The 16,778-nt window shown below is 48.5% G+C and overlaps 1 protein-coding gene across 2 annotated transcripts; it reads right to left on the bottom strand.

Moving 5' to 3' along the window:
• Positions 1 to 8,668: 8,668 nt before the first annotated feature.
• On the bottom strand, positions 8,669 to 16,442 carry LOC123085801 (uncharacterized). 2 transcript variants are annotated; one of them, XM_044507511.1, is made up of 9 exons: positions 15,995 to 16,441; positions 13,177 to 13,362; positions 12,827 to 12,919; positions 12,454 to 12,636; positions 12,250 to 12,352; positions 11,979 to 12,164; positions 10,584 to 11,707; positions 9,291 to 10,261; positions 8,669 to 9,041 (listed from the first exon to the last, which is right to left on the bottom strand). In XM_044507511.1, the coding sequence occupies exons 1-9, from the start codon at positions 16,202 to 16,204 to the stop codon at positions 8,975 to 8,977; spliced, it is 3,123 nt and encodes a 1,040-aa protein (XP_044363446.1). In that variant the 5' UTR covers positions 16,205 to 16,441; the 3' UTR covers positions 8,669 to 8,974. The 2 variants fall into 2 exon arrangements, with proteins under 2 accessions (XP_044363446.1, XP_044363447.1); XM_044507512.1 differs by lacking the exon at positions 8,669 to 9,041 and having other exon boundaries at positions 9,287 to 10,261; positions 15,995 to 16,442.
• Between the last annotated feature and the right edge of the window lie 336 nt (positions 16,443 to 16,778).

Genomic DNA, 16,778 nt, shown 5'->3' with positions numbered 1-16,778 from the left:
GGATCGTAGCAGAAATTTAAAATTTTCTACGCATCACCAAGATCAATCTATGGAGTAATCTAGCAATGAGGGGAAGGAGAGTGCATCTACATACCCTTGTAGATCGCTAAGCGAAAGCGTTCAAGTGAACGGGGTTGATGGAGTCGTACTTGCCGTGATCCAAATCACCGATGATCCTAGTGCCGAGCGGACGGCACCTCCGTGTTCAACACACGTACAACCCGGTGACGTCTCCTACGCCTTGATCCAGCAAGGGGAGAAGGAGAGGTTGGGGAAGACTCCATCCAGCAGTAGCACGACGGTGTGGTGGTGGTGGAGGAGCGCGGGACTCCAGTAGGGCTTCGCCAAGCACTACGACAGACGAGGAGGGAGAGGGGTAGGGCTGCGCCAACAGGGGAGGAACTTCATATGTTGGGCTGCCCCTTTGCCTCCATTATATATATGGGGAGAGGGAGGGCTGCACCCCCACCTAGGGTTTCCTCCCTAGGGGTGGCGGCAGCCCTAGATCCCATCTAGGGTGGCGGCCACAAGGGGGAGAGGGGGAGGCGCACCTGAGGTGGGCCTTAGGGCCCATGTGCCCTAGGGTTTGCCCCCTTCCCCTCTTGGAGGCGCCTTGGGCCTTGGTGGGAGGCGCCCCAGCCCACCTAGGGGCTGTCCCTTCCCACTATTGCCCATGTAGGCCTCCGGGGCTGGTGGCCCCACCTGGTGGACCTCGGACCCCTCCGGTGGTCCCGGTACACTACCGGTGATGCCCGGAACACTTCCGGTGGCCAAAACCATACTTCCTATATATTAATATTTACCTCTGGACCATTCCGGAACTCCTCGTGACGTCCGGGATCTCATCCGGGACTCCGAACAACATTCGGTAACCGCGTACATACTTTCCCTATAACCCTAGCGTCATCGAACCTTAAGTGTGTAGACCCTACGGGTTCGGGAGTCATGCAGACATGGCCGAGACAACTCTCCGGTCAATAACCAACAGCGGGATTTGGATACCCATGTTGGCTCCCACATGCTCCATGATGATCTCATCGGATTAACCACGATGTCAAGGATTTAATCAATCCCGTATACAATTCCCTTTGTCTAGCGGTACGATACTTGCCCGAGATTCGATCGTCGGTATCCCGATACCTTGTTCAATCTCGTTACCGGCAAGTCTCTTTACTTGTTCCGTAACACATCATCCCGTGATCAACTCCTTGCTCACATTGTGCATATTATGATGATGTCCTACCGAGTGGGCCCAGAGATACCTCTCCGTTTACACGGAGTGACAAATCCCAGTCTCGATTCGTGCCAACCCAACAGACACTTTCGGAGATACCTGTAGTGTGCCTTTATAGCCACCCAGTTACGTTGTGACGTTTGGCACACCCAAAGCACTCCTACGGTATCCGGGAGTTGCACAATCTCATGGTCTAAGGAAATGATACTTGACATTAGAAAATCTTTAGCATACGAACTACACGATCTTGTGCTAGGCTTAGGATTGGGTCTTGTCCATTACATCATTCTCCTAATGATGTGATCCTGTTATCAACGACATCCAATGCCCATGGTCAGGAAACCGTAACCATCTATTGATCAATGAGCTAGTCAACTAGAGGCTTACTAGGGACATGGTGTTGTCTATGTATCCACACATGTATCTGAGTTTCCTATCAATACAATTCTAGCATGGATAATAAAAGATTATCATGAACAAGGAAATATAATAATAACCAATTTATTATTTCCTCTAGGGCATATTTCCAACACTTAGCTTTCTTAGTATCTACTCCCTCCGTTCCAAAATATAAGTTTTTCTAGAGATTTCAACAAGTGACTACATACAGAGCAAAATGAGTGAACCTACACTCTAAAATATGTCTACATACATCCGTATGTTGTAGTCCATTTGAAATGTCTAAAAAGACTTATATTTAGGAACGGAGGGAGTAATGATGGAAGTCTCCCTCCGTTTTTTCTATGCTGTGCCGAACGCACATTGCTCTCCTTTTCCTCTGTTTTTGAATCCTTAGTTTTGCACCTCTATTCCTTTGTCATTCCTACGGCTTCTTCAATTCCTACGTTTACTATTCCTATGAACCGAATAAGGCCTAGGAGGTTAGGGATTGACTGCTTGATGATCATATGGAAGCAGGACAAGTGCGAGGAGATCACCTGTGGTTTTATCCCCCCCCCCAAATTCTGGGATGTGCTTAGGAACATCATCTAGGAGGTGATGCAAAAACCCAAACAGAAGCTCGTGAGCACAGATGTTGAGCATAGTAAATTCGCGATGGTGACATCACCTTTACTTTCTTGAAAGAAAGAGACATCAAGTACACACCGCAAGAAGAAAACGAGCACAAGGTACAAGCAGCTCACCATCTCATCTCTGATTTTGAGAGTGGTGAATTGTGCAGATCTAGCTTTCGGCAGCTGCCACAAGGAGCAAATAGGAAGTAGAAAAGGAAGGGCACCCCTGCAAGGAATGAAGGCCTTTCTGGATCTCCAAAGCGTAATGTGCCAGTCCTTGCCACAAGGAGAAATCCAAAAGTGGTGTCATTTGTCGGTTAGGCGATGCAGACATGGGTGGGCGCAATTGCATCCATTGATAATCTTTTGATTGGTAGAAACCCTTGAGCTGTTCGGTGTTTCTCATCGGGCTATTGCATTAGCGCAACTTCATCAAACAGACGTGTATTGATGTGTCCATAGACATCAGGGGGGCGGCCATCCAACACAATGCATCAAACTAGAAATAAACATTGGTTGTGTTAAAAAAATAGACATTGGTTTTCATTAATAGTTGGATTTTTTACATAGTACAAATAAAAATGTAAAAGGATCCAGCCATAGTCTACTCTTAATCAGACGTGGGCATGTGTCCCACGTCCTACTCTTCATCGGATTCCACCTGGCCTTGGATGTCACCGATGAAGGTGAGGTCGATGATTGAGCCGAACGGTCCGGCCTCGTCATTGCTGCGGTCCGATGCGAATGCAGCGCTACCGATCCTGACATTGGTCGTGTCTGCCACAACTTGCGCCTCCTTCGCGATCTCGGCGAAGAGGCGGTTGCACTCTACCTCATTAATGTAGAGCTGCCACCGCTCGCAGCGAAGGCGTTCGCATGGACTTGAGTGCCACCATTGCTCATCCATGGCCACGACGGTTTGACTGGAGGCCTGCTCGCCCTCGATCTGGCCCTCCGCCAGTTGGTGCTCTGAGAGGAGTTGTATGTTGTACCGGTGCTCCTCCTGTAGCACCCGAAACACGGAAAAAGGCGGGGCCTACTGCTGCTGGAAGCGGTTGTAGTGCGCCTCCGCTTGCTGCAGGGTGAACTCAGCCACCGGCTTGGGTGCCAGCTCCTCCTCTGTTGTCGCGTCCTCCTCCCCCGAGCTCTCATTCGAATATCTAGGGGGTTGTCTCGTTGAAATGTGGTTCGTGTGCCAGGCTTCCCAATTGTGCACCTCAGTCATGATTTCATGGCGGTGTCGGGCTTTTCCTCCACCACCCAAGGCGGGTCTCGGCTATTGTTTATGGCGGTTAAAGGAGGTAGTGTAGAATATGTGAATTGCACGATGTATTGCTCTCGTGCATAGGCACGTATATATGATGTACAACGGTGGGCCACAGACCTCAACTATACAAGGAACTAGGAGGCGGGCCCAATACACAATATGCACATAACACATATACTCAACACCCCCCCCCCCGCAGTCAAAGCGGCACCCGGCTGACGCAAAGACTGGGCCAGAACTCCTCAAATGACGCCGTAGGCAAGCCCTTGATCATGATATCTACAAATTGTTGGAAAGTAGGAACGTGTAAAACACGAATATGGCCAAGGGCCACTTGTTCCTGAACAAAATGAATATCCAACTCAATATGCTTGGTCTGTCGATGATGTACCGGGTTAGCGAAGAGGTAGACCGCCGAGACGTTGTTGCAGTAGACCACTGTGGCACGGTCAACAGGGCAGGAGAGCTCCTGAAGCAGCTAGCGAAGCCACGAGCACTCGGCGACGGTGTTGGCCATCGCACAATAGACCGATAGAAAGCAGCATCCGAAGCAGGAGAACCATTTGTGGCAGAAAGCTTGGCCTTCGTATCAACAGGCGTGGCGGTGGGCTTGCAGTTAAGCATGCCGGCGCGCTCCAGGAGCTCATGATCGTACTTCTGCTGATGAAGGAATAAGCCATCCGGACGGCGCACCACCTCGACACCGAGGAAGTAGTGCAAAGGACCCAAGTCCTTGATGGCGAACTCAGCGCGATGACGAGCCGTGAGTTGACTGAGGAGACCAGTCGTACATCCCGTCAGGATGATGTCGTCGACATAGAGTATCAAGTAGGCCGTGTCAGAACCCTGATGATAGAAGAAGAGTGAGGCGTCCGAGCGGGTAGAGCGGAACCCAAGCTGGTGGATAAATGCCGCGATGCATTGGTATCAAGCGCGCGGGGCCTGCTTAAGTCCATACAAGGACCGCGAGAGTAGGCACACGTGGTCGGGAAGAGTCGGGTCAACAAACCCAGTGGGTTGCTGGCAGAAGACCTGCTCCTCGAGGTGACCATGGAGGAAGGCGTTGGAGATGTCCAACTAGTGCACCGGCCAAGCACGGGAGACCGCAAGGTGAAGCACCGTGCTATCGTGCCAGGCTTGACTACCGGAGCAAAGGTGTCGGTGAAGTCGATACTAGCACGCTGGTGGAAGCCACGGACGACCCAACGCGCTTTATAGCGATCAAGGGTACCATCAGGATGGAGCTTGTGTTTGAAGACCCACTTCCCGGTAATCACGTTGGCGTGCCGGGACAGGGAACAAGGTGCCACGTCCAGTTGTGCAACAGGGCGTCAAAACTCCTCTTGCATCACAGCCATCCAGAGCGGGTCACGAAGAGCGGCTCGTACAGAGGGCGACAACGGCGACGGCTCAGAGGTGGACGCCGCACGGACGTAGTCATCCGTGGCGTAGCGCGAGCTCGGGCGAAAAACACCTGTATGGGCGCGGGTGACCGGACCGAGCGCCGGGGACGCCGCGGGGGCAGCGGGCGCCAACGTCAGGGGCGCGGCTGTAGGAGGCGCCGCATGCGGGGGGCGCGCCTCAAAGCCAGGGGTGGGCCAAGAGAGGCGCGTGAGCGCCCTGGGAGCGGCGTCGAGAAGCCCGCGTCACCGGTGGCGGGAGGAACAGCCGGGGGTACCTGCTGAAACGGAAACACATGCTCATTAAAGTAAACGTGTCAGGAAGTGAACACACGGTGGGAGACGGGATCGTAGCACCAATATCCCTTGGAGTTGGAGGGGTAGCCGATGAAGATGCAAGTGACAGAACAAGGTGTGAGTTTGTGAGGGGCGGAGTCAGCAGTGCTAGGATAGCAAAGGCACCCGAAAATACGCAAGCCATCATAAGATGGGGGCGTACCGAAGAGAAGATGGTGAGGTGCATAGTTCCATCGTGTGCGGCAAGGGCGAAGGTTAAGGAGAAGTGAAGCAGTAGCGAGTGCGTCCGGCCAGAAATGAGGCGTCACATTAGCATGGAACATGAGTGTGCGAACGCAGTCGTTCAGAGTGCGAAGGACGCGTTCGGCTCGACCGTTCTACTGTGAAGCGACAGAAAGGTGCGAAAAGCGAGGTTGTCGAACTCTTTTCCATTGTCAGTCTGAAGAGCAAGGATGGGATGCCCAAACTGCGTGCTGACATAGAAGTAAAAGGCCGTCAAAGTGGAGAGTGCATCCGACTTTTGTTGTAAAGAAAACGTCCACACATAGTGAGAATAATCATCAAGGATAACCAGATAATATAAATAGCCCGAATTACTAGGGACCGAAGAGGTCCACACATCGCTATGAATCAACTGAAAAGGAAAAGAAGCTATGGTGGTGGAGTTATTAAACGGGAGGCGAACATGTTTGCCGACACGACATGCATGACAAGTGTGATCCTCTATCTTATTACAACAGAAACTGAAACTGCTAAGAATATGACGAAGTCTGACGGGGTTGTGATGACCCAAACGAGCGTGCCAGAGATCGACGCCGGCGGAGGGAGCAACGGTGCGATGGTGGAGGTGGACGGCGGATGCACCGGATAGAGCTCGTCGAGGCTGTCACAACGGTGAAGTACCATCCTGGTTTGAGCGTCCTTGACACAAAAATCAAGCTCGTCAAATTCAACAGTAATAGGATTTTCACGAGTTAAACAACGAACGGAAACGGGATTTTTAATAAGATGAGGTGACACAAGTATGTTAGACAAAGTAATAGGCATGGAACTAGAAGGAAAAGAGGTGTGCCCGACATGTGTGGTAGGTAGAGTGGAACCGTCGCCGGCAATGATACGGCGGTCGGTGGTGACAAGAGTGAAGGAGACAAGATTATCAGGATGAGCAAACATGTGAGCCGTAGCACCGATGTCCATGTACCAATCCCCGCCTCCAGTGTAGTTGTTCGACGTAGGCACGGTGTGCAGCGCGGCGAGGAGCGCCGGATCCCAAGGCGCCGGCGGCAGGGCCGGCAAGAGTGGCGGCGGGGCCGCAGGGAGACCGTAGGCGCCGCTCAGCAGCGGTAGTGGGTATCCTCCGTACGGCTGTGGAGCCGCGTAGTACGCCTAATGCGCCGGCGGGCACGGCACGGGAAGGGTCGGTGCAGGATCCCGTGGAACCGACATGGTGTAGGCATGAACAACACTGGTCCACGGGTTGTAGCCGAATGCCCATGGAGGGGGCACCTGGAACTTCTTCTGCTGCTGTTGACGGGGCCGGCCGGCGCCCTGTGGCTGCTGCTGCTGACCGCCGCGGCGGCCCCCACCATGCCGGCCCCCGCGGCGCCATTCGACGGGAGGGGCGGGCGGCCCATAGGGCAGTGGGAGCAGGCCCAACTGCTGGGTGTCCGGGTACGACGGTGGCGCCAGGAACGGCGCCGGGTGGCGCTGCGGCGGGGGCGCAGCCGGGACGGCTGGAGGCGCCGATGAGCCACCGCGGGTGGTGTCGGCGGTGAGGGCGGTGTGGATGGCCCGCGCCTTCACATGTTTCATCCACCGCTCCTCCAAGAGGAGGTACGCAACGAACTTGGCGAATGATAGGTTGGGGATGAGGCTGAGGTTCGCCTTGGCGTTGCCGAAGTCCTCGTTGAGTCCGGCTGTGAGCGTGCTGAGGAGGAGGTCATCATCGATCTTCGCGCCAATATCGTGGAGCTCATCGGCGAGAGTCTTTAGGCGGCGACAGTAGTCGTCGACGGAGGAGTTGTCCTGGTGACACCCAAAAAACTCTTGCTGCAAACAAATGCGAAGCTGGAGTTGGTTGTCGGTGAATAGCCCGTTCAGCTTGGTCCACACGGCGCAGGCATCGTCACCGTCCGCCACGACCATCTAGAAGAGGTCTGGCGAGATGGTGAGGAAGAACCAGCGGATGATCATGGTGTTGATGGTGGACCAGTCATAGAACTTGAGGACGAGGCTGGAGTCAACGGTGTCGTCCACGTGGTCGATGAGGTGATACTCTCGGAACACGAGGAAAAAATACGTCTTCCACGTGTAATAGGAGGAGTCCATCTGTGAGAGACGAACCGGTACCCGCTCGAAGATGTTCAGGTTGCGAATGTCGTTAACGTCGGAAGGGTTGGCATCGGCGAACGGGTTGGAGTTGATGGACGCGAAGGAGGTGACGGACGACATGGCGGGAACGAGACGGCGCGGGTGACTCGGACGGCTGCAGTAGGCGGGTGTTGCGGTGAAAGCTTAGAGGAAGGGGATGTCTACGACACGGAGCAGCGGCGGTGACACTGGGTAGCGGCGGGCGCAAGGTGGAGCGGCTTGGAGTCAACAAGCCGCGGGCGGCTGGGCGCTTCGGCGTGTTGGCGGCTAGCGATTGGGAGCTGGCAGGCGCGAGTGGCTAGCGGGCAGGCGACGCGGTGGCTTGGTAGCAATCGGGTAGCGGGCACTGTGGCTAGGTAGATCGCGGGCGGCGGCGAGCAATCGGGCAGCGGGCACGGGAAGCGATCGGGAGAAGCGAGCGCACTGGCTGGGTAGATGTCGAGCGGCGGCTAGCAGAGAAGTAGCTCAACCGGCGCGGGAAATCACACGGGCGGCAGCGGCGGCACATGAGGAAAAGCGCGGCGGCGGCAACAGAAGGCGAGAATTAAAACCTAAAAACTGATACCATGTAAAATATGTGAATTACACGATGTATTGCTCTCGTGCATAGTTGAGTACATGTGTAGCTATATATGTGAATTACACGATGTATTGCTCTCGTGCATAGTTAAGTAGTACATGTGTAGCAACAGTTGAGACATAGAGTTTCTGCTCTCGAGCTCACTCTGTCTTGATAAATAGTAAAAATAAGAAAACAGAGTAAAATAAAAATTCTGTTTTTTCTTCAATCTTGCTAAATTTCAGCCAACGAAAGACTTGGTTATATTCATGAGCTTTCACATCAAAAGCCGTGCAAAAGAACATTTTCTTTTCTTACACGTTATCTCACCTAAGACTTGGTTAGTCTCGGTCGACTGAGTCCTAACCACACCTTTTTTTCATAAACACCAGCGTGGCACATGAATGTCATTTCAGCTCAAAAAAATTGCACGGGGTTGAAACATTCATCTCTGTTTATGAAAAAAAATGGATTTTTTTTACCTAATTTTTTTGCAATTTACTATTTGAAAGAACACTTTCACAGTTCATGGTAGCAGAAAGGCTCATAATTTTTGTCTCAAGAAAAACTCATAAATATGTTTATCTTTCTCCTGTTTTACCCATTTCTAATTTTGAGAAGGGAAAACTACAACTGTATAGTTAGTCCTTGCACCTAAAACCTTTCTTTGGTACCTTTACCTATAGACACGAAAGCTAGAAACGCAAGGTGTCGATATAACTTTACAAGGTAGATGTATACTATTAGGATGGTCATATTTGTGAACATCAACTGGGTTAACTATTCTTTTCCTCTAGTTAAATGATGATCATTTGCATGCTACTGTAAGTCTCAGCGGGTCCTAGCATGGAGTGGTGGGAACTGCTCTTCATCTCCTATTCTGTAAAATCCTGACGACCTGAGACAGTGTCAAAGTTAACAGATTAACCATATTAAGGTAGTAGTACAGGGTCAATGGACTGAATGCAGTGAAGATAAATAAGCATGCAAAGTTGACCATTGAACAAAAACAAACCTAGTGTCATTTTATAATAAAATAAACCCAAATTACTATTTTGTGACATCATTCTTAGATGCTTGACCTCTAGCATATTTCAAGGCAAAAGATTACTCTAATATATTGATCTGTAAGATCCTTTGATGTTACCTGCTTTGGGTTGCACTGGCTCTATAGCTCTGTAACGCCAATGCAGAGGCGTCTGCACATGCCTTTGGCGAGGCCTTGTTTGACTTTGGTGAGGGAGATGTCAACGAGAAAGGCCCCAAAGAGCCAAACTCAATAATCCTATCTGGCTGTGTCTCCAAGGCTCCAGATTGAGAATATACTTTTGTGACAGGGACGGAGGGGTGACAAGTACTAGGTGCCAGAAGCATCCGTTGGTTATTCCAGCTGCTATCACGAGGAATGAAAACATTTGGCATTGGTTTAGTTCCATTTTCAACCAATTCTTCATTCAGGGCAACCTCCTTTGTCGAACCAGTTAGAATGGTCGCAACTTGGCCATTCGGTGCATGCTTTGTATCTCTCACAAAAGAATATGGGAGCCCACTGTGATTATCATACTTTTGTTTTGCAGGCAAGTTCTTTTTCGAGAAACCCCTTCCTCTTGTGCTGCTTTGAAGTTTTAATGGCTCAGAGGCTAGTCTTCGATTTGTCCCATACCCTTTAGGAGTGTTGCAGCTTTGATTTCTTGCCAAGTTATTGTTCATGTATGTGCACTCATCTGGAGTACCCTCAACTTCAGGTGGCTGGTATTTTGCACTAACTGGTCGTGCACACTTCATGCCAGTATCATAATTTCGCTTCTGGAAGAAGGTTTTGTTCGAGCCGACATCCCCATAGGAGCTCCGTGTGTGCCTTGCTTCGTAGTGAGGTTTGACAAATTCCTTTCGAGTATGACCACTGTGCTTTTCAGTCGTCTTCATACCTAAGAGAGTATATCCATTTAGACCATCGCCAATTCCCAATGACAGACTTATTTCCTTGGTCCCACTGTCTGGCGCTACTTGCTCCTGGCAAGGGACAAAACTTCGTTTGGGAATCGTGGCCTGGTTGCTTTTAATCTTCACTGGTTGATTGATCAGGATCTTCCCTTTCTCTCCGATAGATGTCATGTGCTGTAATACAGAAACAGAACTTGTAACTATCATATACACCAAATAACAATGAACGGACAGATATATTTCAGAGGAATGTAGCAATACATGTTTTCTAAACTGAACAGACTTTCCCGCTTACCGAAACAATAAACTATATTCCCCTTTTTTAATCCTAAGAGGACAATAACAGAACGACCAGATAAAAACTAGATCTATGTAGGCAAAAGCCAGTACATATAGTAAACATAAAAATGCTTTGAGACAGTTTACTGAACACAGGAATGCCGTGGATCAATGCATGAGATATCCAAAAGTGAGAATTGAGGGTACCTGTTCCTACCTTTTCACGAATATATCCGACTGTTTCACGCATATTGGGTATAGCCTCTGATCTATGCCACCACGAAACAGAAATATCTGAATCAGCAATATAAGATGGCGATAATCCATTAGATGGGACATCTATTCCACAGGCATTCAACTGAAAGGGCATATCCCAGTTGTCCTCATCCTGTGATTGCTGTGAAACTTCAGTGCTATGAGAAGAAACTGGAGATAACTTCATTCCATTCGTTTCAGCATATGAAGGCGGCAATAGCCCAGGTAGCGCCGTATCAGTACTTAACAGGATGCCACGATTTAGAATGTCAAATAAATCCTTGTCAACCTTACCGTCAGAAGATGCTTCTTGGACAGACTGCGAAAATTCATCAAACAAGTATTCTAAGTTGTACTGAACTTGACGGAGGCATCTCAACTGTGATTCCAAATCCCCTGATAGATCCGACAAGTTCAACAATGACAGTGGATGGAGATGTTCTTCCACATGGAGTGAAGTTCCAATTAACTTTTCCATTTTTGTGGGACCAGGTTTTGGAAGTCCTAAATCACTGCCATGGATAGAGCTCAATATATTTGACGAATAGTGTGCATGATGCTGTGGCTGTATCAGTGATTTGTCACCCATATAGGCTTCAGCTGCATAGCGAGATTCCTGTCCATCCATCTCAGGGGCCACATAGTTTCTATTTTCGTGAAAAACATACGCATGGTCATTCGGTTCATGACGGACACAGTGGGATAATCTTGCACTCAGATCAGTACTTGGTGCAAACGAGTCATCTCCTGAAAAACATCCACCCTGCGTAGGCACGTTTATTCTGACACTTACTGCGTGCTCAGCTAATTTCTTTGAAACACGAGGACGACTTTTCTCTTCCTCCTTGTAAGAAATCTGCATGCATGACATGCCATCTAAGAGTTGATTGCTGGGACCAAGGAAGGGCTGACAATGAAATGCACCAACATGGTCAATATCTGACCTTACTCCATTTTCATTCCTCTCCAAGGTGTTTTTGAAAAATGCGAAAATATCATCAGGAATAAGTTCTGGTGGTAACATAAGAATTTGACCAAGCTTTCGAGCACCAAACGAGAAAGCAGTTCGAATACGATGGAAATTCGCTGCACAATAATAAAATGTCAAACAAGACTTGGCAATCCCTCGCCAGCAAAGAAATATAGAAAGAAAATACTCCATATAATAGACATCACTCAAATAAAACCCTACATATGTTCAGTATGAGATCATGCTGTTACGGATTTATGCACAACTTTATGTACACATCAGCACATCACAAGTATGATGCTAAAGGCAAACAATATATGTTCGTCAAAGTTTCGGAAGATAATTTAGAAAGGGACAATCAATTCATATATTTTGGTTAGTTCAAACCTCTGTTCACACTTCTGCCAAGATTGTTGCACTCCTTCAGTGGATCAATTATGTTTAGACATTTCACACGGAATTTGGAATAGCGTGCATCAGAATTTCTTGGAGGTGCAGATGCTTTTTGCACTGAGTTCTCAAGGAACTCTTTGTCAAACAGCAAGTCATCGCTAGGTACATTTAAACCTTCAACTGCAAGAGATACAAGTTTTAGGATTGAAACAAAATAGGAATCAGGTGATAACTCTGCCAAGAAATAGATTACAAGGTAACGCACCAATTAGGTTAGGCAAAGACGATAAAGCAACAGGGCCATTTAGACATATGCAGTATTTGTCCCAGTCAAACTTGCTAAAATATTCCAGAAACCTATACAAAACCTATTAAATATAAGAAAAGATGGAGACAAAGTGTATCAGTTTTTGCATTGTCTAAAGATGTTTCCAAATGTCTGAGATAAGTCATTCCTGCCAGGACTTACCTCCAGGGGACCATGGAGAGATTTATGAAATAGATTAAAGACGTATAGGATAAGTGTCTCCAATGCATAAGTTGATATAAGACCATGATGAGCTCCTAGTAGGCGACTTTCATAATAACACCATCCCTTGATTAATATAATGCTCCGTTTAAATAGATGATTTTTCCCAACTTTGCGGTCAACCTGAAGAAGGAACACTCGTTTACTTTTCCAGGACTAGGCATAGTAATAACCAAATAAAAGAACACCTAGACTAGCACAGGAACATGTTGAGCATTCTATTCTACATATTCAGCAACTTCACTATAAAGACTGAAGCAGAACAGCAAGCGTAAATTGCATTGTTTTTCCAAAAAAAATCACAACACATTACCAGCTCAAGGAAGGAGACTGCGCAGATTCCTCCAGTTTGGTTGAATGAGATATCAACAATAATATTTCCAATAGTGCATTTAATGAGTCTGACCTGGATGGCGGAATATTTGAAAATTTAGAGGCAGCTACCATGTGCAAAACAGTAACAGACTAAAACTGCATCAGAAGGAAGAAACATGTATATGGTTGTTAAGCCTAACTTCCATGTGTACCAAGGATTTGTTAGAAGAGAAGAAATGTATGCTAAGGACAAAAAAGGTTTAGGAGTGCAATATCATAGTTTTCCCAGACTTCTGTCCAGAATGAAAGAACTATAAATGTGTATGAGGAGCAAACAGGATAGCACACCTCTGCATCAATGTGTTCCAAGTCCTTCACTTCAAATTCAGCATCACCATTCTCCTCCCCCGACCCAAGGATGTAGTAAACATCATCAATCAAAGTACTACCGCAAGATGTATTTCCAATTACAGTTAAATCAATGTCCCCATCGGGAAGATAAGTCTTCAATGGAACCGAACCAAACACAAACACCTAACCAGTCAAATAAAGAAGAAATGATGTCACATTAGAAAACTGCATCTGAAAAGTTATACCAGACAAAAATGTTAGGCGGAACTAGCATAATGCTCGTGTGTTCCCACAGAACCACAAAAATGATTGTTGTTCTATTGGATTAATATGGTATACCAACTACCAATGCACTTGCAGCACTGCAGAGAAAAACTCAAGCAAGCAGACAACACTGCACTTGCATAACTGCAGCAGACATGGGAGCACCATTACAAGATTTGAAGCACCATGGCCAGATTTTGAAATTTGAAAGTTATGACATTGGAAGTTGAGAGGAGTGGTGGTATCCAGAGGATGCGTGTCGGGAGGAGCGGGAACCGGAGAATGCATATCGGGGAGGAGCCGCGGCAGGGGAAAAAAATCAAAATCAATTTTGGTGGATTGACTGGCTGGTTAGTGTCCCGGTAAAAACAATTGTGTACTGTCATGTACTCCCTCTGTAAACTAATATGATAGCGTTTAGATCACTACTTTAGTGTTCTAAATGCTCTTATATTAGTTTACGGAGGGAGTACTAATAATGTACCTTCCCATTCAAAATAGACAGTTGTTTGCTGGTTTGACAGAGTTATGTGTAGAGGTAGGTGTGAGGTTCGAGGCTCCCCAGCTACATTATTTTTCTCTGTTTTGTTTATAAAAAAAATCAAGTCGGATGGGGTCTAGTGGTTCCTAGATGGGCAAGGGAGATTGGAATGGAGTGGGGGAGTGAACTTACCATCACTGCTTCCAACTCCAATTTATAAGAGTAGATATAGAAAGCATTGTTTCAACATATACAAGTTGTACTACAAGAACCATAATGTTGGCAGTAGGATTAACTGTTTGCTACCATTGGCCTTACAATAGGAAGTTCAAGGCTAATCAGAGGAACTGATCTAAATTCTTTGGTGGGAGGTGTGGGTATCTTCGGCTCGGATTTGAGTGCCTATTTATTTTCTTGTTAACTGATATAGTACCTAGTCCCCTCCTAGCTATTCCCATTTTCCATCTGAAATAACTCAGTATGTAGTCTCCACAATGGAATAACATCCCATTATGTCACAAAGTGAGTTGATCACATGATTCACAAAGTGACCCATCAACCAGTACAGGTAACTAAGACACACTCCAATTCTTACCTTCACACACAATTCGATCACAAAACTCAACAAGTGCAAGAATAGAGAACTGGTCTGTAGTAACACACTTACGGGAGGTAAGGAAGTATAGTATCTTGCAGTGTACGGGTCCTCATTTTGATTGTTTTACACACTTTTGGCATCACATAAAAAATAATGGACCACAAGAACAATGTCCCATCTCATGTACACGCATGTGACGATAATCCAAAAAGAACAGACATCATTACACCAATCTTTTTCGAGAAGCACCAAATGCTAGGAAACATTTATGACACGACTCCTACTGCAGAAGTAGTGCCTATAAGATATAACAGCCACACGCTTTGAAGCAATTCCAGCTATACAAGTACAAAGACATCACGTACACATTATAGTGATCAGCATAATACTAGCCACAAGGACCATTTTCCAGACCTACCATCTCTATGGCTACGGAGTAAAGAGCTTCCATGTAAATAAATGAGCCCGTGGGCACACGTCAAAGTACGATTCAAACAGTGGACCACGGAATGCTCGTCAGTAAATAAGGATGGACTTTGAGTTCATATTATAATGCAATCTAGGAACATACAGATCGCGACGGAGTTGAATGCAGGATGCTGGCAGGCAGCTGTCGGTGAATGACTATACTAAATCTCACTAGTGCTATGTCAAAATCCACTGCAAGCTGTGATGGAGACAGAGAACCACAACAAGATTCAACCACGGCAGCATTGATCAGTTGCCACACTGTTCGGTAACCACGTGGATGGGTCACCGTGTATGAAGTGTACGCATCATGGTCTGCATCCGCCTGCCAGTCAAGCATGCCATCACGGGCGGGGGCCAGAACCAAAACAAAAAGGCTTTAATCTTTTTGGCAAAATGCCAAAGTTTGTTTCCCTCTGAAAGAAAGCCTGTTGAGATGGTAAAAGTTGTAGTATTTCATAAAGCATACGGTGGCTTTTCCTTGGTTAAAAAGCGAAAACGCATAGATCAGAGCAGACAGAAAGCTTATTTCTGATTTCTAAACGGATGAAGTTGCTTTTGTGAGACCGTGACACGCAGAACAAATGGGCCGACTTGGTCCAACACAACTCTGTTAGTCAAATATAGTCCTAGTACAGTACATAACAGAAATCCTTGTGGATGCCAGCAGATAGTAAAACTAGTCACGGGATCGCAACGCCGCGCCGCCACCGATTAGTTTAGCTCCTGGTCCGTACGAAGCAATTAATCAAGGAATAATAATAATCCTACCCTAACCCGACGTCTTTGAAATGTAGTACTAGTACTAGTCCGGAGGAGAGAAAGCGACGGAAGCAACGTAAACAAATCTAAAGGAAGAATAATGTAAGAGGCACGAGGATCCCCAGACGCCGCAGGATTACCCTAACCAGACAAAACCGGAAACTGAAGAAGAAAAGAGGGGGGGGGGGGGGGGGGGGGGCTACGCTGGCGAGCGTTTCGCGAAACGGAGGAGGAGCGCGCACCTCGCATCCGAGCGCGGTTCCGACGATCCTCCGCGCGTAGTCGACGACCTCGGCGCGGCGGCGCTCCGAGGCGTCGGTGGGCTGGACGCGGCGCACCACCTCGGCCGCCGCCACCTCGGCGCTGGCCATGGCCGCGGCCGGGATCGCCGCGGGCCCAGGCACATCCCGCGCCATGACCGCCGGCAGCGCGCCCCCTCCGCCCGGTGCCATGGGAAGGCTGGGCTAGGCTTAGGCGGCCGGCAGAGGCATGCGAAATCGGAGGACGGTAATGGAAGGGGTTTGGGGGGGAATCGCCTGCTTATTCTGGGGGTTTGGGTTTTTGGCGAGGCGTTATACTCGCGCGAGTGCGAGGAGGAGGAGGGGTGGGGTTGGGTGGGTGCGCCAAAGTCCGCGAGTTTCCGAGTCCGACGAGATGAACCAACCCCTCTGCGCTGCGGGGTGTGAACAAAACCCACGAGCCGGGAGAGTAGGAGGAAGGGGCGGCCGTCCCTATCTGGTGCCGCATTTATAGGGGAAGGTAGTGTGTGCCGTGCCGTGTGCCCGTGCGTGTTGTGGTGGCGATGCACGGGGCGTGCCAGGTGGTGGCCTCGTCGGCCCATGCCGCCGCCTAGCGAGCCCACAGTTCCAGTCAGTGCTGGGTTTTTTTTTTTTTTGGCAGGCAGTCAGTGCTGTTTTGGAGCAAGATCGGTGTGGGTGTGGCGATGGATGGATGGATAAGCCACAAAGCGCATCTCCGTTGCTTATGCGTGCGGGTGTGCCTAATCGGCAGGCATTACACGTCCCC

This window comes from Triticum aestivum, chromosome 4A, assembly GCF_018294505.1.
Source record: "Triticum aestivum cultivar Chinese Spring chromosome 4A, IWGSC CS RefSeq v2.1, whole genome shotgun sequence".
NCBI lineage: Eukaryota > Viridiplantae > Streptophyta > Magnoliopsida > Poales > Poaceae > Triticum > Triticum aestivum.
Note: the sequence above shows the minus strand (reverse complement) of the source record. Positions and strands in the feature narration are given on the sequence as shown.